Consider the following 22114-nt stretch of genomic DNA (forward strand, 5'->3'; position numbering starts at 1 on the left):
TGCTACAATTTCTATTTTTGAGCAGACCTGTTGACTCCCTCTGTAACCTATTAACGCCCTGCCGGGCTTGTGGGTACGTTCCTGTGTGTGGGTGTGTGTTTTGAGGAATTTCGAATGACTCGCTTATTCAGCGTGATTGTGCCCTCACGCTAATATCGCTATGGCCGTAACTACGAAGTGATGCAAATACAAGCTTACTACTCTGCGTGGGGATTCACTTTCGTTTCAGAATCACTTTGGTTGGGGAATTACTGGTGAAGCTTGCCAGAATATACCCCCATAGCCCAACGCATCACTACAACCATCATCATAATCTCCACTGCACCGTCAGCGACAGCTATCACACCTAGGAAGTTCCTTATCCGTGTCTTGCCAAAACCACAAGCCGGTGACAGAAATCGTGAACACATTCGAAGCCAGTTTGCCGAGACAGCTGTTCGTGTGTACATTTGTGACATACGAGTGTCTGCATACCGATCACAATCGTAAGAGGCTGCGAAAGCACTGACGATCCCACTAAGAGAATGCCAGCAAAGTTGAAAGAGGGAAACAATCAAGAGGCAGACATAGACAAAGCGGCAGGAAGGCGAGTAGACTAGTAGTTGTTAGTTTAGGCACCTTGCTGTCGTTTTGTGTATGTCTGCCTCTCCGTTTTTTACCTTTCTCAAGTTCGCTGGAATTATCCTGGTATAACCATGTACGAACCAGCCCAACAGGCCATTCTTATGTACTGACGATTCTTGCGAACTCGACCCGCCTCTCTGAGTTTGCAATACGACATCACCGCAGTAGGCATGCAAAGAAAGGAGATATTACCATGCTCTTTCTTCAGTGCTAGTTTTTTACATTAAACCAGCACGGATTGAATGACAAGACAGCGCACAAGGTAAGAAAGGGAACAGTCGAGCACTCGCTAATAACTTAATTTTTTAAATGATGATATTTTCCGATAAACTCAGTTGTAAGTACGCGCAGCTCCATTATCGCTTCTTACTTTGCCTACCGTCTTATGGCGCAGTTTGTATCAACGCATTTGTACAAACTATAGCCCAGCCATCAGCCCTATAAGGAGAACATCTTAATATTTCTCATCTATCAGTTCCCCTGATTTCACTAGTACATTATGCGTGTCGGCTATTCGCACTGAAACCTTAACTTCGACTCTTCCTGAGCACTCAGACTCGGCTCGTCGAGTCTAGACTGCCAATGTGAAAATTGCACAAGTGCTTGCACTTAAGATACCATGCTCAAACAAAAAAAAAATGCTTTCTGCGACGCGACCACGTGCCATCATGCCATATACGTACTGTTGTCCACGTATCGTAGGGGCGCGTACGGGTGACGTAGTATACAGTCGTTGTGACGGATATGGCTGTGCATTGCACGGAAAGCGTTACAATAATGGCTGCGGCAATACATTACCCTGTAAACGAGCGTTGCAAGGCTGCTCAGCCACACTTATTCGAACATTGATTATCGTTTTCCATGTACCTCTAACTTTCGTTTCCGTGCTGCCATCGTGCTGAGCAGCCCAGAGGCGGGATACATGAAACCGACGCAGCGTGCGTGATGTGACTCACAATCTATATTTACCATTTCCCAGTAACGAGTGAGTCCGTTGCTGACATTTCCGTCTCACTTGAGCACGACGTTCGATCGAGATCGATTGGTCCACGCGAGCACTGATTTTCTCGGAAGCTATAGTATAAAGAATTCACTTTCTTCGTGGTCTTGAGTAGAGTGGCCTTGCTGCGCTTGTATTTCAAGCGATATTTGCTTTACGCAACGCGTTCATAGTTATCTGCGCGCTCGCGCTATATCGCGCTGTCAGGCGAGTGCGTTCCCTGATCGCCTCCGAGCCACTCGCCCTTTCCTTGTTCGTTGCTGTCGCGATGCGCCGTTACTGGGTCAAACACAAAATGGAATATAATAGAATAGAAATAGAATAGTCAAAGAAGTTTTGACTGACATGAATGGTGTGCTTGATAGCAAATGTTTTGCTTATCCTCCTCTAAAATGCAAGAGACAGGCTGGTTAGCGGCAAGTGAGCTTGATTTCAGATCTTTCGTCGAGTTGATGAAACGAAAATTATAAACGGTGCAACATCTACACATGAGACTTAGCAAAGGGCTCTACTTGAGAGTTTACGCATTTTTCATTTATCTTTATTTGTATTTTTGCTGGTGTATGCGTCAGCGTTAGCCAATTTCGCCCAGTGGGTAAAGCCTGTTCCAACACAGTGAAGACACTTGGGGATATAAACGAGGTTCTTATCCGTCCTTAGAGGAAAAGCGATAAATATCTTTAGGCCGTCAACGTTGCACCTTTGATGCCCAACGTCAAAATAGGAAGTAATCGAGTTTAAACTTTTGCTTTGCAGTTTCGTTAAGTTTCATTTAGTTCAAAGGCAGTAAGGCGCCTTCTACGACCGATAGGAGAAATATACATAACATAATAAAAAAACGAAACCTAGCGAGAGTGTCGAAACTGAAGCTTCCCTGCTTGTCTTCCACATTTTTAATATGACGTTGGAAATTGCTCGTGTACTTCAAATTTTGCCACTGTTGGAAGAACGGAGGTCCTATGAATCTGGTAATTTATTTCGAGTAAGAGCAAGAAACATGCTGCCAATCTCAGCTCATGGAAGGCGTTCCAGTAGCGCCACCGGGAAGGGAGTGTCAAGTTCAGTTTCCATTGACTAAAATTAGAAGGACGAATGCTTGACGGCTTTGCACGTTTTGATTTTAGTGAACTCCTCGAGCATTCTGTGTTATGTTTTGACAGTGTGTGACATCCACGGCGAAGGTTCACGTACCTTGTACTATAGCATTCACGGAACCTTCACACTCAAGTTACGATAACGCTATGCTCTTCTTTGCTGAAGGGGTGCCACCAACTTTGATCTCCCCATAACAATATGCCGTACTAATAGTCAAGAGGACCTTATTGATGAGGTCACATGACAGCGTGTCATAGACGCACAAGAAAGACAAAATTTTCCAGGTGGATAAAGATTTGAAGTGATCAAATGTTGTCTCCAGAGACCCCTTTTGTTTTTACAATGTTTATAACGTAATAGATAATGCTACTACACATGGAAGTTCAGAGCGTATAGTTATTCAATGTTTCGTAAATTGCACTGTGTCAGTATTTTGGTTTCACGATCTTCCACGTGCAACAGCTATCGGTTTACCTTTTGTTTGCTGCACCCATAACGATGTCAAATGCCTCATATGAAAGCGCTCCTTCTTTTTTACGTTCGTCGTTAGTGCGTGTTCACTGCGTGTTTCGTGAAGTCCTTAACTCATATTTTATTTAACCAGGAACGCGAGGCGTGATGCCACGCTAATCGCTCCAGCCTTCATTGCTGCTATCATCTTGTTCTTTTTCGAAATGTTGCAAAATTGTTTTGAAACATCATTGCCGTTGCACCGGCTGGCATAGTCTGCCTTGTAATGCAAGTGCGTCAATGACTTGAACTAAATAACTCGCACTATGTTACGCAAGCTTATGTGGTGGTGTGTGGGAGTGCATGCGTATGTGAGCGTGATCTTTTTTTTTGGGGGGGGGGGGCGGAGTGAGACTAAAGTTTTGACCAGTGGTTTTCTAAGCACATGGAAGCAGCGTTAACGGCAGATCACTCCAACTCGTCTTGCACACTTACTGCGAGGAGTGCCGGCGTCATCGATCACACATTTGCAATGGGTTTACAGGAATTACGGTTTTGGTAGGTCCGTTAAGCCTACGCTATCTGTCACTAGCCATTATGGGTAGGGATGGCGCATCAACGTCGTTAACGACGGCACCAAAGAGACAACAACTGACGCAAAATGGTGCGAGCGAACGTAACCAACCAAAATCATAACAAACTCAACACAATGAAGACGAGAAAGCGATGAATTGAAAAGCAACGACAAATAAAACAGTATACAGTGCGGGAATGTGACTATACCCCTGTGACAATATATAGCAAAACGAAATTGGCCAGAAACCATCAGGGGATGATTGTCCAGTGCCGACCGATGGCCTTCCGACAGATCTGCTCGTACGGGTGCCCTAGTGTGCCCACAAAAAAAGAAAATGACAGTTTAGCAGACGCAATAGAAGGCCATCGCTTGTTTTGGACAGTCGTTCCCTGTTGCCATCTGTGCAATTTTTTCCTCGGCAATTTTTTGTTTTTATTTCGAACTGCGAGCAGCTAGAATTCACGGTCGTTTCTTGTAATGCTCCCGCTTCTCTGATTGCTCTCTCTTATCGCACAATGATGAAGGTCACCGAGGAACGGCTACCATCGACGTCCACAGCAAGAATCCCAAGGAAACGCGTGAGCAAGACTGAGAGAAGACCAGACAGCGGTTAACCGAAAGAAGAAGTTTGGCCTTTCCCTGTCTCCAAGGATACGCGCGCCTGGTGGAATGCGCGTGGGTATATCGTGACTCGGATCCCTCATGCCACATGACGCATACGCTCTGTTAATTACGACGAACCGGGTCGCCACGTATGCGAACGCAGAAGTCTCCCAAGTTCTGGTGGCGGCACGTCGAGGCGGATTCGCCGAGCACCTTTCTCGCGCAAACAAGCAAGCACGACGCCGACAGCCGCTTTCGCCTGACGACCAAGACGTTCCCGCGTCCCTGTCCCATCATCGCATTTCAAGAAGCGCTCGCTAGGTCTCCCGTCCTAGGAACGGTGCGGGGACGTGGACAAAGCGCCGAGTAACCAGATTCCTCGTCGTACACGAACAAGACTGCCGCCTGGAACGCTGGCGCGGCGCGTGGTATACCTGTCGGCGCCAGCTTTATGGAGGCAACTTCGAGGAGGTGGCGGCACACGGCGTATACAGAGCGGGCGGGCCTCGCCCTAATTGCGGGCCTCCCGCAGCGGCGCGAGTTGTGATAACGCCCGCCGTCAGCATTTCTTCGTGCTCTAGGCACGTGCGCGTGCTTTCACTTCGCCAGGCCGGGCGCATTTAGTTTCAGGGTCGACACCCGTGGGCGGATAAGCATGCCTTCGTCGTTCTTCGCCCTGCGCCCCAAAGTTGAAATCGATGCGATGCCCGGTGCGATAAGCAAGAAAGTATGCCTGAAAGTATGGTTTCTGACCCTGTTAATGTCAGAAACCTAGAGGTTCGGCGCGCAGTAAAAGGTTTCGTGGCGCTTTGCATATGGCCGTTCATGGTACGAGGAAAGTGAGGTCTCGTTTCTTCCGCGCTATCTGAAGGAATTTGAAACTCCCGAAGCAGATGCAACGGCGCCAAGGTAAACTAATCTGGTCTGCCGATTTGTGCTCATTTGCGTGGTAGATCTGCACGTAATCTACAGAGACGCTGTACTACAGGACGATGAAGAGTTAAACTCGATCTCCTGTACTACACCCTTCCCGCCAAATGTAGCGAAAGCAACCTATAACGTTTTCCGTCCCAATAGTGCGCGTGAGAGCTGACAGGCAGCAGTGCGGCACTGTGGGTTAATTGTCACCTCATGGTGCAACGAGCTCGCGCCGAAACATCGAAACGCAGGCGTTCCTTTTTTTTCTCTATTTCAATAAAATGCCAGCCGAAGCTGCAAGGAATCGAACATGCCACCTCGTGTTGAAGCGGCTCAGTGTCATCGCGGTCTGCTACATTGCACTGGCGATTTCATGAAAACCTCGACACGCAAGTGCTTTTGTAATACCAATACGAGGAGACCTGGCAATCGCGCTGACAAATTGGACCGGAACGCGAGCACTCAGCATCATGTCGCAGCAACGATGCAACATATTGTCAAGCTGAAACTGTACGACCTAAACAATAACAGAGAAACAACCGCAGGTCAAACGCTGCTTGGTGTATCGTCTGCATTTACGTTAGTATTTTTTTTCTTCTCATTGCAAGTGCGTTACGTTAAAGGGACACTAAAGCACTAAAGCGAAACAATGAATCAGTTTAGACTAATGAAGCATTGTTTGAGAACCCTGCAGGTAGTCATTTCAAGGAAATAGTTTGATTATCAGATAAGAAAATGAAGGTCCAAGTATCTGTATTGGAATTTCGCGTCGAAACCCTAGCGCCGGTACGTCAGCGTGACGTCAGGGATTCCAAAATATGTTTTCGCATTTGGTCCGCGTTGGCTGAGTAAAGGTTACCGAAACTTGCCATGTTGAATATTTGGTTTCTTTAGAACACAATGTAGTGAATCTGTACCGCTTTATATAATTAGTAGGCCCTAGAAGATGCCATCAAAATCCAAGACGCCACAGCCCCCAGGTGCGGGAACTTAAGTAGGCGTCGCCGCCCGTATTTCGTTCTTGCGCTTTTTCTGACTTACCAAACGTCTTATCGTTGTAGGAGTGGTGTCTTTCGTGTTGTAGAACGGTAATTTACGGATTAAGAAGAAATCATTTTTCACTTTAGTGTCCCTTTATGCCGTAGTAACACATTCTACATCAATAGATGCAACACCGCGTAACGCAGGAAGTTGTTTCAGCCTCTTTTGAATGTCTAACTAGCACTCGCCAAGATTGTGTAGCTACAATGTCATTGTGTTATACTTGGCTGGTAAAGACAATCTTTGAATGCTCGGGATTTCTTCAATGAAGAATTGATGACTGGGCTTTCGGTCACGAAACTGCGCTGTGCACTAAAAGCCAGCACGAAGAGCGCCCAAATGCAAGCCACGGAATCAATTTTGACCACCTGACTTCTTTTTATCGCACATATAAATCTAAATACTTCGGTATATTTTTTTTTTAATTTAGCCCCTGTCACAACCCAAGAACCATGGCATCTATAGACATGCTTTGTTGCCTCGCTTTAACATTTAATTCAAAAGAACTTAAAAACGCTGCGAAAGAGTCATTCTGCTGAAGCAACTCATTAAAAAATTGAGATGCTTACTAAGAAGCTTCTTTTTTCCTCGAAACGCGCTATCTTTCAGCAAACTGTCAAGCTTTCGTAATTCACGGGCTGTTTAATTATTACAAGGCTAACATTTCAAGTGCGTAAATCGCCACTCACGGAGCTAGCCTGGAAAACTGCGATCGTGGTCCGGCATATTTGCAAGCTAATTATGCTGCTCGAAACAACTACGACGCCACTCATGTTCAATGGTATTGATGTACGCGTTTCTACGCTTACGCATACGTGTTTAGGGGCCGAATGTTTCCAGACTATTTGCGAGTCTTCTGACTGTTATTCATGGTTCAAGCCCGAAAGGTTCAAATATAACAACCCGGCCAAGAGACCTGTTCTCACCTCAGCAACTATAGCAGACGCGAGGTCAAACACATTCGCCTTGCAAACATCGCTGCCACGTACGCACTCCGATGGAGTATAAGCAAACGGGGTCATTTCTCGGACTGAGATCTTCAACAAAAGAGAAGAAATATGTACAAATCTAGCACTGGAAATATATAGCAGTCTATATAGCTTCGATCCAGATTCCGTAGTAGCGTAGGGGCTCGCTCCTTTCTTCTTTAATAGCTTAATTTTTAATGCTTGTTCTTCACGCAAGGAAAAATGAACACAAAAATAGTAATGCAGGAAAACCAGTATGAACAGTGTTCTATCATCACGGCATCGCCGAAAAATGAAATCAGTCGCCTAACAAAGTCGTGCGGTAGGGCGCAGGCAAAAAAAAATGAAAGAAAAAAAAACAAAAACAAAAGAGCGTTAGAGAAAGGTAAAGAAAGAAAGGAGGACATTTCCTGCACGCGCTCGAGTTAAAAGACTGTCAAGGGAACCGAGTTTGAGAAAGGAGCACATCCGCAAACAGGATTCCCAGAGATTGCACTGCCTGTTTGCGTATTCATTTTTGCTTTATTTATTTATTTCGTCGTTGTCGTGTTCGTATTCCATACTTCTTCGTGATTCTTTTCTTTTTTTTTATGAAGCGAAGAGAAAAGCGACATTGCGTGTTGTCTGGTTGACCCTTCCCATTTTATTTTTGCAACGCGCCAGAGACCGAAGCGTTTACGTATGCAGAGAAACGGCTTTCACTCGGGGACCTTGAGAGAAGTGTACACTTTGGATATGTCGCGCGCAAACGACGGTTCCCTACCACCCGTTCGGGCTTGTTCCCAGCACGCTCTTGCGGGTTTCGAGCCCAACTGCCAACACCGGATACGCGGCGCGAAATGAAAAGAGAAAGCCCACAGTAACGTTTCCATCGCCGAGGGAGGCGTAATTTCCGCGCCTTAGCGAGCGTCACACGGGGTATAACGAGGCAGCGTAAGAGCCATTTACGATTGTTCTTTGCGGGTTGGTTGGTAACTGGTTTATTCCACTTGTTTGCGCTTTTATGCTCTGCGGTGGAGAAGGGATGGCGGTTAAGGGAGGCGGAGTCAGCTATCGGCGGGAGAGGTCTTGTAGTCACGTCGAAGGCATTGCTCTAACGTCCGCTTCGCAAATAAGAGAGAGAGAGAGAGATAGTAAAGGGGTGGGGGAATAAATAAATCTGGCTCTACAAACAGTTTTGTGCGAGCATGTCTTGAGAGGAGCACTCGAAGTAATCAGCGGCCTACGAGTGCATTCTTGCGCAATTGTCCAACTACAAAATGCCGAGCAGCGACGGTGCGGTTGTGTGACGCTGCTTTACTGCGATAGCGATTGCATGGACGCTCGAGGCGCATTACTGCCGACGCCGTTGGCGTCGATGTTGTCGTGCTGTCACGCTTTCAACGGCGCATGCGACGCTCGCCCGCGAGGGTCTCCAGAGACACGGAGCGCGTTTGGCTGCAAAAAAACGATAAAGCGAAGTGGGCGGAGGGTCGACGCCCCACTGAATCAACTCGGTAGCGGAGCCTGGGCAGCGCTCAACTTTCCACTGCCGACGTAAGCGTTATGCACACGCAGAAGATAAACACACTAGCGTCCCTGCTGAGCTGCTATGCTCTGTTTTGAGCAGTAAACGTGACGCTCACGCCATTTAGTATTTCAGTGGGACGGCCAATGGTTTACCGTCGATTCCGCCGTTGTTGCTTAGTGGCTATGGCGTTGGGCTGCTAAGCACGAGATCGCGGGATCGAAACCCGGTCACGGCGGCCGCAGAAATGCAAAAACACCCGTCTACTTAGATTTAGGTGCACGTTAAACAACCCCAGGTGGTCCTAATTTCCGGAGTCCGCCACTACGGCGTGCCTCGTAATCAGAAAGTGGTTTTGGCAAGTGAAACTCCATGATTTTTTTTTCTTTTTTACCGTCCACCTCATCTTGTGCACCATCGGGATGCGACGCCTGCAACGTCACTGCCGGCGATCCCAACGATGCCAGCGTTAAAAAAATTAAATCATGGGGTTTTACGTGCCAAAACCACTTTCTGATTATGAGGCACGCCGTAGTGGAGGACTCCGGAAATTTCGACCACCTGGGGTTCTTTAACGTGCACCTAAATCTAAGTACACGGGTGTTTTCGCATTTCGCCCCCATCGAAATGCGGCCGCCGTGGCCGGGATTCGATTCCGCGACCTAGTGCAACGATGCCAGCGTTGTGAGACCCCTGGTAGTTAACAGGGGACGTATTCTGCGACGACGCACTTCGGCGATGCTTGTCGCCTTGGCCACTCCCTTGGCCACCAGGCATGCGCTGATTTGCTGATTGAGTAAAATCAGATGAGCTGATTGGTTGGTTTAGCACTAGATCAACCGATTGTGGTCAATCAGCCAATCAGCATGCGCCTGACGGCGATTCTATCGCCGAGGCGACACTGTCACAGAGAGCGATCTTCGCAGAATACGAGCCCAGGGCCGCTATTTTGTAGCGATGCCTTATGCCTTATTCTATGCTGTTCTTATCATCCACCACACACGGCCGCCTGATCCCGTTGATAATGTGGGCAGACCGTCGCTCTGACCACTGGCCAAGCGCGAAAAGCCTGAAAAGGCATAGAATCGGAAAAGGAATCGCTACAAAATACCGGCCCAGGGCGCTTTTCCTTTTGCGAAAGATTTGCTGATTGTGCGCTGCATCACGTCAACATGTCACAGCCGCCTGCCTTATATCTAAACAGCAGCCTTTTAGTTGCTGCAGTCGCTGCTGCTGCCTGTGTTAGGCTGGAGAAAAGAACACACAGAGGAGCTTCAACTTTCGCTGAGAGTAGCAGCAACGGGAGTGAAGTACGCGTTGAACTGGACAATCAGGCCCTGTGTCGGGCAATCCGAGTAGCATCTCTAACGAGTGCGAAATAGTTGTTAACTAGAGCCTAAATTGACGACTTTTACACATACAACCTTCCATGATTTTTGTTAAAAACTGGCCTAATCTAACCAACATAAACGTTCTACTCGCGCTACATCATGTATTATATGCAGACTGTGGGCAGCTCGAAGCCCACATCTATCACATTCTCACCCTTAGGGGCGTCTAATTAAGCTACTGTGGACCTTGCGTCCCAGACCCTGCGCTTATTTAGCATTTTTCTTTTTTAATTTGCTTTAAACAATTACGTTTGCACCAACCGTTCCCCCTCTCTCTGGCATAAGAATTTCTGAAAACTGGCGCTACCGTCAAACACTTCTATAGCCATTTTTTCTTCTCTAGGGTATGACGCCAGGTACTTTAGCATATGTATACGAACTGCACCTATCAGGGCCAAGTTATCACGATGGGTTGCTGTATTCAATCGGGTGTCACGTGTACTGTGGTGGGTGTTGTCCCTCTCTGCCGAATAATAACCAGCTGTAGGGCTGGAGCGGCATCCTACAACACAAATGCCAAGAATGCTAAAGTCACACAAGGCCGAAGCTGCACCTTTTTAAATGAGGACGTACAGTCTATGCGACAAGTTTGAAGGCACCTCGATAGAGCCCGCCATTCTATAAGTGTATCGCCTTTTATTTTAGTTTTTGTTTCTCATCATGCTACAGTGGTAACGCAGGAGCCGCGTGCGTTCTTCATCAGCGAGCGGCCATTCCTTCCGAACTGCTAGCGACGCTTAGTCTTTTCTCCCGAAGCTATGTACCTCATTATCATCGTTTTCCTACAGAATAAATCCCACTAACATCTCTTTGAGCTTTATATTCAGTAAGACAGAACTAAGAATTCATAGTGCCTTTCGCGTGTGTGTGCGTCTGTGTGGTTGTGTCTATATAACTTGCCGTTATGTGGTGGTAAAGTTCTTTAGAGGCTCAATGGGAGCCTGAGATAGATGAATTTGATGCGCTTGCATTGAAAGGAGGCCGTTTGGGGCGTCCACCCATCTTCAGTTTCTTTCGGGTCATCAAAGAATCATTACTGCGGAGTGTAAGGATCGAAACACGCCGCATTTGGCAATAGTGGCTGTTTCAGCTGACGCAGTTATGATCTTTCATATCGCTTTCAACACGCGAATGCTATGTAAACAAAGGACGACTTTCTGTAATCGCGATGTTTGAATGAATGAGAAGGGATGCGACAGCTCGCTGCTTCATGTTGCAATCAAGCACGACTAAACTGGAGTTTACTTGGCTGACTGTAAAGGCCAACGGTAAACTTATTGGTGTTCAACGCTGCACAAAAAAAAAAATATACGTGAGAAGGATAGTGTCCTTCTTGTTGACTGTCTGGAGGCTCAAAGGCTCGGAAAGCCTCGGTCTAAAATGATGGCGAAATTCGCGTCTTCATAACAAGAGAAAAAAATTAAGCCAAAATGACAATAACGTTTGGCAGTCAACCACCCCCTTTTTTTTGTTTTTTCCGAAGGCCCTCGACAACGAGTGGCGAAACATCAGTGTGGCCAAGGACGCACCGACGCATGGCGATATCACACAAAACATGCGTTATAAGTATATTCCGTGTAGCTGCGCTTTAGAAGCGCAATGGCATCGCTGTGCCAAATACGAAGTCTGATGCAACAAAATAAATTGAACAACACACCACGTTAGCTATAAAAGCTGCGGTTATGGTGACCATAAGAGGAAGACAAAGTCCCACAAAATATGAAAGTAACGCGATGGAGGTAGGTAATTACGCCTTCCCAGCGACGAAGTGCAGCAATGAGCATCATCAACATGTAACACGAGGCAGCCTGTGCTTATACCTTACTCGCGGAAATGGGATAGGCAGTGATATCTACTCTGCCTGCCCAGAGTCAGGGCATTACTCAAAGTCTGTTACGACTCTGCGCCAACAACAAGGCGACACTAAAGACACTAGGTCAGGCTGGGTGGTATACGATTCTTCTGTGTTTCTCCTGGCACGTGTTGTTCTGCGTAGAGAAATGTCTCAGCAGCGGAGGAAATCGCTGTCAAACACTTGAACAACTTGAAGTTTTCTCGCCTGCAAACGCACTGGTGGGCGCGTTGCCCTGTAGACGGGTGTGCCTCCAGTATTATAACGGGGAAATGTACGGTTACCCAGCTTGACAGGTGAACAACGCCCAGAAGCAAGCCCAATAGAAAGGCGACGAACGAAAGCAAGATTATAAGAGATTGGCTTTGCTCCACTCTCCTTGTGAAATAACGCGCGTCGCAACACACCTGGCTGCCGATACCCAAGATGAAACATTATCACGGTGCACAGGTTTACGCTTCCGTAAGTTGCCTCTATAATAGCAAAATGTACACAGAGAGCTCGCAACGAGTGTTGCGCTAAGCACACGAGAGTGCTTGAAATTTCCAGGCGAACAGTGGCCGTCTGGTAATGCCATATCTCATGCAGATGCAGAGCGAATACGCACGCAAACCACGCGCACCATCGCTGCTGCAGTTTATGCACACACACACGCGAGGACGTATCTCGGCTCCGCATAAAGTAATGGGTGGTCGGAACTGCGTTACCTGATACTGTGAGAGAATTGTTCATTTGTTTCCAAGATAGCAAGTATGGCAGATGCTTAAAGTTGCCCCTGAAAGAACCTTACGACACTCATGTACTCTGCCAAACTACGCATGGTTACGTTTAAACTACGTCCGCAGATCAGTTGTAACAACCTGCTATGAATGAGAAAGAATGAACAGAGTAGTACGAACCAAATGTTCTTCAAGAAGGAGACAAACGTGGGATTCATTAAACTACAGTTAAACAGATCGTCAGAATACAAAGTAAAAAAAAACAAAGTCAAAAGAAAGACCTCCGGTAAAAGTACGTGGGCTAAATACAGTGCTTGCTTACATTATGACAACTGCAGAAGAAGCAAGAAGAAATAAGTTCCCAAGTTCCCCTTCGCCAGAATCTGCTGTCTGAATCCTCGTCGGTTGGCGCCAACGTTGGTTTCGACTTCGCACTCGGTATTCAGACTCCACGCGTCTAGCTGTCCTTAATAACAGCCGTGGAACGACCAAGGAGGTGTTCAAGTGCCGTTGCGTCTTGGATTTGCATCAAAGAAGACTTTCCTTTTGTCGTGTAAATCAGGGGTTCGCTGAGAGAGTCTTAAATGGCGAGTCAGAACTGTAATAAACGTGCTCCTCCCCGAGCACTCTCTAATGGCCGAAGGATGAGCAAACAATTCGAATGGGTGGCGTAGAGAACAGCGCCCGCCGAGCGATTAAGAGACGAGCGCTGGCATAACGGATGAGGCGGGCGCGAGTTCTGCGGCTGCACCGTGGTGTCAGGCAGCGTTTCCGCTCTCGTTCGTTCATTCCTTTGTGGCGAGATGAATTCGGAAAATGGGAGACGATCGCGTGTAACCACAGCTTTCATTCCCGCGCCTTTTTTTTTTTGTCCCGCAAGTTATTTGTATTTGACTAACACTTATAAAAAACTGAAAGGGAACGTCTCAAACTGAACAAGCTTTTTTAATCAGGAAGGTCACTTCTTGCCCGATACAATGACAAGAATTGACACTGCCACTGCTGAAGGCTTTGTTTGAGTGTTTGAGTTTATGTTATATGTGTAAATGCTTTATGGCATGTTTACGTAAAGTAAATGTATTTTGTAGATCTTGTCTAGGCACGCTCGGGCAGACCATTTGCTTTGTCTGCTGAGCTTCTGAGAAGAATTCAAGAGCTAGCCGCAGCTACTTTCAAGTCGAAAGCCTTAAGTGACTCGTTGCAATGGCTCAAACCCGATAAAAGCAGGGTCTATATGTTAAAAATTAGCATCATCAAGTCAAGTGGTTTCAAAAGAAGTTGACGAGTGGTTGAAAAAAATATCATCATCAGTAATGACTCATACCCGAAAAAAAAAATACAATGTGGAATGGCATACATCTCCGTCAACAAGCAAAGATACAATGGCTAAATATCAATGAAGACACGAAAAAAATGGCTGTGGCTTAGGTAAGGTTAAGCCCAGGATGCGAAGCATACTAGCCTTTATTTTAGTTGTTGAACCACTGTTTAGCCTGGTGAACTGCTGTTGCTTGGCTATATTTGGTTCGGCTAGACGAAGAAACAACTCATGCGTTACTGCTTCGCCTTCAAGAGTGGAACGCGACAGCGTTCCCGTCGACCCGCCAAGGGGTGTAAGACAATGGGCTACAGGGCAGCGACTGCGCGCCCCGCATTGGACGCGGTGAGCGTCGAGCAAAGCAGCGTTCGGCGCGGCAACGAAATGTGCGCCTGAGCAAGAGACGCACGCCTTAGAAACAGCTCGTTTCTAAGGCAACACCGCATTCACTAGAGGCGCTTTTGTACCGCTTTGAAGCATCGTACTCGTGGCTCAGTGGTAGCGTCTCCGTCCCACACTCCGGAGACCCTGGTTCGATTCCCACCCAGCCCGTCTTGCAAGAGTTGGGCCAAAGCCACTTCTCCTCTGTCGTGACGTCACGGTGTCACGTGGTTTCATGGCGACACCAAGGTAAATGTACCTGGGGTGCTATTTTGTAGGAATGCCTTTTTTCATGCCAATGCCTCTTCGCGTGACGTCATCGATTTTGGAAATTGTGTACACGTAGGCACGACGTTTCTTGGATCGTCCAATCAGAAGCTCCCTTCATTGGCCGGATGTTTCTTTCGTATTCTCTTCTCTTTTTCCGGGACTGTATAGCAAATTTGTTTTGTGAAACAGCACTTAATGAAAGCGGACTTCCATGCTGCGCAAAGCAAATTCATTTTGTTACATTACAACGCAAAAGCTGCCGCAGTCCAAAGAAATGCAAACGCAAGTGCTCTATTTTTGAAGCCGTAGCCACATACTAGTCGGATGTGCATCCAATCCATGCCGTTGAGCTCACGCAAAATGGCAGCCTTTGTTTACCTGCAACAGCTGACAGCCGCTAGCGTGTCGGTAACGCAGCGCAACTATTTGCGGCCCACAGCGGTACACTTGCATCTGAGAAGAATCTGCGCTGCTTGCAGGAGCCGTGAGATGCAGCAGAGTGAGGTGAGTAAATATTGCTCGTGTAGTGCTTACGTTGTCGTGTGGTTTTCGGTGCATCATGTCTGACGTGTGATAATTTCTTCTTTACGAAGGGCCAACAAGAATTAACCGTAACCCACGAGGACAAACTTTGCAACATAGTGGATCGAGAACTGTCAAGCCACTCAGCACCCTTCATTAGAGCACCGCCACGACAGAACAATAGCCTCGTCAATGTGATCGCAGCAACAGTAATACTCTGGGCCTGGCGCCCCTGCGCTGACGGTTACGCTCCGTGAAAGAAGCTGCTACAACGGTAAATGTGAGTAGCTTGTTTACCTTTTCTATATTAGTGGTATAAAAAGGCAAAAAATAATCAATTCGTAGTGAGCACTTTATGCAGGCGCTTAGCTTAGACAGAATGTTTGACTGTAAATTTCTTACTGTGTTGCGGGCCGGCTGAAATTCCCAAGTTTGAAAATCGGAAATGGCGGCAGCGAAAGGGCCCAGAGTGTCACAAGAACAGACGGATATTCTGGTGCAGTTCATCGAGCAGCACCCATACCTGGCGAGAGCTTCTACGGAGTTCTCGCCACGTATGACTGCTGCTCGAAAGAACGAGCTATGGGAGGCGGTGGCGGCAGTGTTGAACGGACAGGGCCCAGCGGTTAAGTCAACGAGCCGTTGGCGAAACCACTGGGCCAAAATGGCTCACAAGGCCAAGAAAGAAGCGGCCAGGGCCGCGAGCGAGAAGAGGTGAGCTTTCTAATGATGCTGACAGTAACGTCGTTTCACGTAGTTGTTGTCGTTGTTGTGTTTGCAGGGCCACTGGAGGCGGGAAAGTGGGTGGTGTGGACGGCCGCGTCCTCGACATCCTTGGGAGGACAGGCGGCCTCCTTGTTTCCCCGCCGCAGTACTTCGCCGATAGCGAGGTGCGTACATTGGGTTTAAAAAGTGTTGTTTGTGCTGCTGTAGCCTAACACATTTTCAGCATTACATTGTAATACAACATTCCAAAATCTCTTCAGCCATATTTTTTTTTCGTTTTTTGTGCTGGTTACAATATAGGTTATGCACTCTGAGCAGCAACTTGTGTAAATGATGCGCATTGCACACACTGCTCGCAACGACACTACTCTGACTGCAGGACGCAAGTTCGGAGGATGCTGCAGGGCCCTCCCGCAGTGCACCAGCAACAGCTACGTTTGTGGTGTCGGGTCCTGCAGCTGTTGCTTGGCCAAGTGGCCTTACACGTAAGTCAGTGACCCAGCTTTTGTTGTAGCATTGTTTGCAGTTGCTGTATGACCTTGCTATGAAGTAGCCCACTGTGCTGTTACTACCTTTGTGTCCAGCATTCAGCTCTTATTCATGGAGCAGAAATGCAAGCCTACAAATGACATGATGTTGTAATAGAGATTCCTTGTGCTTCTTATAGGTTAATGTAACCAGCAATTTTCTGTGACATCTTTTGCTCCAACTATGCGACTGCCTTGTGTATCATAATTGTAGCTGTGCAGCTGCAATGACATTTCGAAGTGACTGGTTAGGACAATGAAGCTGTGTGGGTCGGATAACAGTGGATGAGCAGTGTTTGCTTTTGTCTTGCATGAAGAGCAACCGCCTACCCTCCAGCAGCCACCCTTCCAGCCGACCCCCCAGCCAACTCCACGAGAGCCGCAAGCACCCACCCATAGGCAGTCGAAGCAGCAAGACCTTGAGGGCGCCGTCCATATGGCTACTGCCGAATATGTTCGGCAGGGCCAGTCGGCGGAAGCCAGGGCACAGGAGGAGGCTCGCTTCCGCCGACAAATGCTGGAGCAAAACCAGCGGGTATGTGTAAGGCCACAGACGTATATTTTTCTGCGTATGAAATTGACGAGCATATGACCTCTCCAACAATTAATCGTTAAACAAGCATAATGTATGCATACAGTGCTCTGATTATATCTTGTACACATTTGCGTGGAATAATATGTGTCAATATTTACGCAATTAGGTGGCGAAAAGAAAGAAGTGGCATTAGGTTCAGGGAAGCAGGTATAACCATGTAAGACATCTTAATGGGATGGGACTGCACAAATTTGATGGACCAGAAAGATATTATCAGTGTTTCAATATACAGTGACAATAGCCTGCAAATGCAGATAAATGCAACACACCAAGGCATTGTCACTGAGCTTATATAATTAAACTAATTACACATCTTATTTGCTAACAGCACCACGAGGCCCATATGGACATCCTGCGCCAGCAGCATACAGTCCATATGGAGGTACTGCGGCAGCAACATGCTGTCCACATGGAGGGACTTCAACAGCTGAGGGAGGTGGTTGGCAGCATGCGCGACGTGCAGCAGCAGCGGCTGGCAGTGGAACGACGCGCACAGGAGACACACCAGCGTATCCTGCAGCTGCTGCTGGCTGCACTGGCCCATGGTGGCAGCCAAGTCCCTCCCCCCTCGCAGGACCCACATATGTAAATAAGAAGTAGCATAGGCAAGGAATTTTATACCATTTTTTTATTAGCTTAAATTTTGCTGTTGTAGTAATGGTGATATGAAGGCCGGATATTGCTAGTTAGCAAGAAATAATTGCTCAAGTCACCCTTTCATGCAACCACAAGTAGCATAGCCGTTGCAGCATGATTTTTTTTGCTTGAATTTGTACTTCAGCAATAAGAGCGCCCACACTATCACGCTCACCTGCACAAGTGCCAGCAAGCCCGATGGTACATTAATCTGACTGCGGCATTGCAATTATGCGGTGCCTAGTTGTTGTCATGTCAAGTTAAGCACGAAGCAACACTGCAAATGTTCTACAATTCAATCCTATGTCATCAATGCGCCTTAATGTAATGTCACACGGAACCTCTGAATATGCACAGCAAAAAGCTCTGAAAATTCCTTGCCTATGCACCTTCACCTCATCTGTAATGTGTATTTTTTTGCATATTTATGTACATATTATGCTTGCATTTTTTTGGCATGCAGGGCTGCAATGTCTTCTTTTCTTGTTTGTTGTCATAACATTTTTTTTCCATTTACTGTACTTTCATGGTCAATATTTTTTTTGTAGTGACATACAAGGCTTAATGTCTTCTTTTCTTGTTTTTCATTATAACGTTTCGTTGCCATTCACTGATATTTCATGGTTATTTCTTTTTTGTCGTGACATAGGGGGCCTACTGTCTTCTTTTTCATGAGTACGTTTTGTTGTCGTTCAGTGTTTTTCCATGGTTTATATAATTCGTTGCCGTGACACACAGGGCTTGACGTCCTTTTCTTGTTTTTCATTACCAGGTTTCGTTGCGATTCAGTGTTCTTTCATGGTTGTGATACATTGTACGTTTACCCCTCGTGTGCAATATTTATGCAGTTTCTCTTACTCAATATCAAAGCAAGATGTTATGGCTTTCTTTTTCAGTATGAAACTCCACGACAGCATGTTCCTTTCACACGTAGTGATGTACCTACATATTTTGCAGTGATATTCTTCTGTTGATGCGTGATTTAAGCACCTGCACCTTTTTCAGGTGCAGTTTAAGCCAGTTGCTATTTCTGCAGCGTACAACACTTTCCTTACACGATGCCTGCCGTTACCTGTGAATCTTTCAGATGCAAGAACAATGTGATGCAATATTTATTGCAACTTGTCTGCGATATGTTGCATATGTCTCTACTGCTGCAGTACTCACTGTTCTCGCACTTATTCAATGTAGAGACTGTCGCACGTGATGTGTACATAAACAAGTGTTACCAAAAAAATGTCTGTATGTTGAAGGGTGAAATAATACGGAAAGGTGCAGTGTTCTGGTGCTTTTATTTGCATGGCGCTACTGTATTTGCAGTGCTAGCTTGCACTGTGGAAATGTAATTACACACTCTGCAATATTCCATTCCCCGAGTTCAGCTATTTACAATTGAGGGCACTTTGTTGAAATGTATCAACTGCTCATGCGTGCCACACTTCACAGGAGCCACAGCATTTGACATGTCGGTTGACCAGGTGGACGGCATTTTTGTCACTACAAAGGCACTTTGCGGTTGTTGCGAGACAAACTGGCGCAGGAACTAGAAGTTGCACGTGTAACAGCACGTTCAATGGAGCGGAAGGTGTGACGTACACTGTACATTTTGGCTTTTGGGAGCTTCTCTGCGACAAATACAAAGCAAGTAGACAGGCGTTTCTGTCCATCAACGCGTAAGGGAACACAGAACTTCACCGATACGAGTAGAAATAATTATGACAACTGCAGGCTACATGCATGGCACGCAGGGCATCTAGGTGACGACAGCAGCAACATGCAAATCATGGCAGACCCTTTGAAAATACACTTATTTTTAGCTTGCTTTCAATCTTATATGTCGCCACTAAACATACTGTTTCACTTAGTATAAATGCAGGCCTTACATAACGGTTCACTACACAACTTTTACATTCCTTGACCAGTCATGAATGCTTTGCATTACATAAACATCACCCACAACTTAGCATGGGAAATCTGTCTGCAATTTCACAGCATGAAATGCACAATGCAATTTTTCGGCACATGTTATGCTACAACTGTGTGCATGCACCTAGCGATGCTGACGCTGCTGTTGACGTCGCAGCTGCCGCCGAACACTTCTCAGGTACTGTATGTGCTGCGCACGGGTTGTCCCAAACATTCCAATCACAGAGTCACGGACGGCCCGGCCTCTCAAATAATTCATTCTCGACCCTGTGTTTCGGGGCAGACCTTGCGGAATGGGGTCGTCATTACCGCAGAGCTCAGTACTACTGCTGCTGCTGCTGTCGTCATCGCTGTCATCATCGCCCGAGTCTATGTTGCCCTCAGACAGGCGAAGGTTGTGCAACACAGCACATGCCGCGACAATGTTGGCTGCACGTTCCGGCTCGTAGAGGAGGGTGCGATATCGCTGAAGACAGCGGAAACGGCTCTTTAAGAGCCCAATGCACCTCTCCACTACGGAACGCATGGCGCCATGTGCTGTGTTGTACTGCCCCTCGGCTGTCTGCGCTGGAGGATGGCCAGGAACTGGGGTCAGGAGCCACGGCTCCAAGGGGTAGCCACTGTCACCTGCACGAAGATGGAAATAGTACATTGAGTACTCCTCTGACGAGAGGCAAGTTGTAAACTTAGGAAATCTACAGAAGGCTCCAGAAGTGAATCCCAAGTAAAAGCATGAGTTGAGCATGTCCATACCCGACACAAACGGTTAACAAATTTACAAGTGCACTACTCGGTGCCTGCCACAAGCAGAAGAAATCAGCACTTGTTGGTACTATAAATGACAGTAGTAGCAGTAGCAGCACTAATGTTTGTTCATTTCTTCTGCTTCTGGCAGGCACTGGGTGTAGTAGCAGCACTAATACGTATTGCTTTCATCTGCTCCTTGCAAGCACATAATGTGCTTGTAACTTAACACTTCGAACATTGAGAATGGTGGCAGTCACAATGGTGACAATGGTGACTTCATTTTTTTTTTCCCGACTTATGTGCTTGTAATTTGGTTAAAAGTTTGGGTTGGAGCGGACACGGCGTTCTGCGCTACTGAAGCGTGACTGCGCCAAAAAAGGTGTTTCGCCTCACCGAGGAGGTATTCTCCGGGATTCACGATGCGGCCCGCTTGAAACCGCCGGCGCAACCATGTCGTGCGCCAGACAAAAGCGTCGTGGTCCGACCCCGGTCGCAGAGGGTCCACGGCCAAGATTTTCATGTCCGCATCGCAGATCTGGTAAAATGTAAACAGAGAAAGTGCCCGATGACATGAGCAACATTACTGTCAAAAAGGATCGGCACCAGAAAACGTGAGGTTTACTTACGAACATGCAGTTGAGGGCGTAGTATCCCTTGCGGCACATGAACGCAGCCTTGCGCTCACCCTTCGGTGCGACAATAGCTACGAGGCTGCCGTCGACGCATCCTATGACACCGGGGATAGCACCGCGCCGAAGAAAGCCTTCCTTTACGGCTGCCTTTTCCTCGGCCGCCTTAGGAAAATGCACCCACTTGTTGCGCGCCCCGGCCTTCACAACAGCCTCTGCCACCCGTCGCACGCACTCGCTCACTGTCGACTGCGACACACGAATCGTCTCCTCGCTCCCAACGGACGCTTGGAAGCTCCCAGTGGCAAAAAAGCGCAGCGCACACAACACCTTCCGCTCCACCGACAGTCCCGTCGCTCGCTCCGCTTCTAGTTCCCCCGCCAGTTCCTCGCACAACAACCGCACCGTTCCCTTCGAGAGTCGAAAATGCCGTCGAAAATGGTCATCCGGCATGTCAAACGCGTCGTCTGGCTCTCCGTGTTCACGTCGGCGACGGCGAAGAGCCACGGCCATAGCAATCAGAGGGGCGGCCATTTTTGTTATGCCTTCGGAAACGACCCTGCCTCTGGCCGTGCCAAATATCCGTGCCTTTTGCTCCGCATAATGAGTACGTCAACGTCACGATGACGATTACAGTTTTTGCGGGTTCCTGACGTCGCGTGATTGACAGACAAAATGGGCGCGGCCCGGTCATTTTCGACCAATGGCTGCTCAGTGATGGCGGCAAAACGCATAAAAAAAGTAATAGAATTCCTACAAGATAGCACCCCTGGTAGCGAAGCTTCCATAGGAGCCCATACGTTCAAAACATGGCGGTCCATCGCCGGTTCATGGGGCTTAGCGCCATCTGTATGTGGTGGGAACACTTCCGGCGGAAGAAAAAATAACGTGACGCCATGTCCGTTAAAAGCAGAAGTGACGTCATTTTGTTTTCGAAGGCGCGAAATTTGTTTTGTTGTTATTCCTTTGGAGCTATATATTCAAATGCCCCGCCATTCGGCTTGATGGGCGTTTCGAGCTTTCAGCGTGGAAAGCGATGCAGGAGAAGGCCAGCCGTACGGTTGTCGAAATCGCATCCCTGCACAGAACATA

The 22114-nt window shown here is 47.4% G+C and overlaps 3 protein-coding genes across 5 annotated transcripts in view; 1 reads left to right on the forward strand and 2 right to left on the reverse strand.

Moving 5' to 3' along the window:
• Window positions 1-22114, reverse strand: part of LOC135898902 (diuretic hormone class 2-like) — a 375756-nt gene that overhangs the window by 19551 nt on the left and 334091 nt on the right. The window lies entirely within an intron of this gene.
• Window positions 16894-18539, forward strand: LOC135898846 (uncharacterized). Its single transcript, XM_065428011.2, has 2 exons — window positions 16894-17024; window positions 17413-18539. Exons 1-2 carry the CDS (start codon window positions 16926-16928, stop codon window positions 17671-17673), a joined length of 360 nt encoding a protein of 119 aa, XP_065284083.1. The 5' UTR covers window positions 16894-16925; the 3' UTR covers window positions 17674-18539.
• Window positions 19354-21600, reverse strand: LOC135898845 (putative nuclease HARBI1). Its single transcript, XM_065428010.2, has 3 exons — window positions 21020-21600; window positions 20787-20928; window positions 19354-20273 (listed from the first exon to the last, which is right to left on the reverse strand). Exons 1-3 carry the CDS (start codon window positions 21554-21556, stop codon window positions 19771-19773), a joined length of 1182 nt encoding a protein of 393 aa, XP_065284082.1. The 5' UTR covers window positions 21557-21600; the 3' UTR covers window positions 19354-19770.

This window comes from Dermacentor albipictus, unplaced genomic scaffold, assembly GCF_038994185.2.
Source record: "Dermacentor albipictus isolate Rhodes 1998 colony unplaced genomic scaffold, USDA_Dalb.pri_finalv2 scaffold_23, whole genome shotgun sequence".
NCBI lineage: Eukaryota > Metazoa > Arthropoda > Arachnida > Ixodida > Ixodidae > Dermacentor > Dermacentor albipictus.

Bases quoted from the DNA above. Each gene is read 5' to 3' on its own strand.
- LOC135898845 (XM_065428010.2), bottom strand. From the start codon at position 21,556: ATGGCCGCCCCTCTGATTGCTATGGCCGTGGCTCTTCGCCGTCGCCGA. The intron at 20,929-21,019 runs GTAAGTAAACCT...ACATTTTACCAG, and splicing joins ACGCCCTCAACTGCATGTTC to ATCTGCGATGCGGACATGAA. The intron at 20,274-20,786 runs GTGAGGCGAAAC...ATCTTCGTGCAG, and splicing joins TCCCGGAGAATACCTCCTCG to GTGACAGTGGCTACCCCTTG.
- LOC135898846 (XM_065428011.2), top strand. From the start codon at position 16,926: ATGGCTACTGCCGAATATGTTCGGCAGGGCCAGTCGGCGGAAGCCAGG. The intron at 17,025-17,412 runs GTATGTGTAAGG...ATTTGCTAACAG, and splicing joins TGCTGGAGCAAAACCAGCGG to CACCACGAGGCCCATATGGA.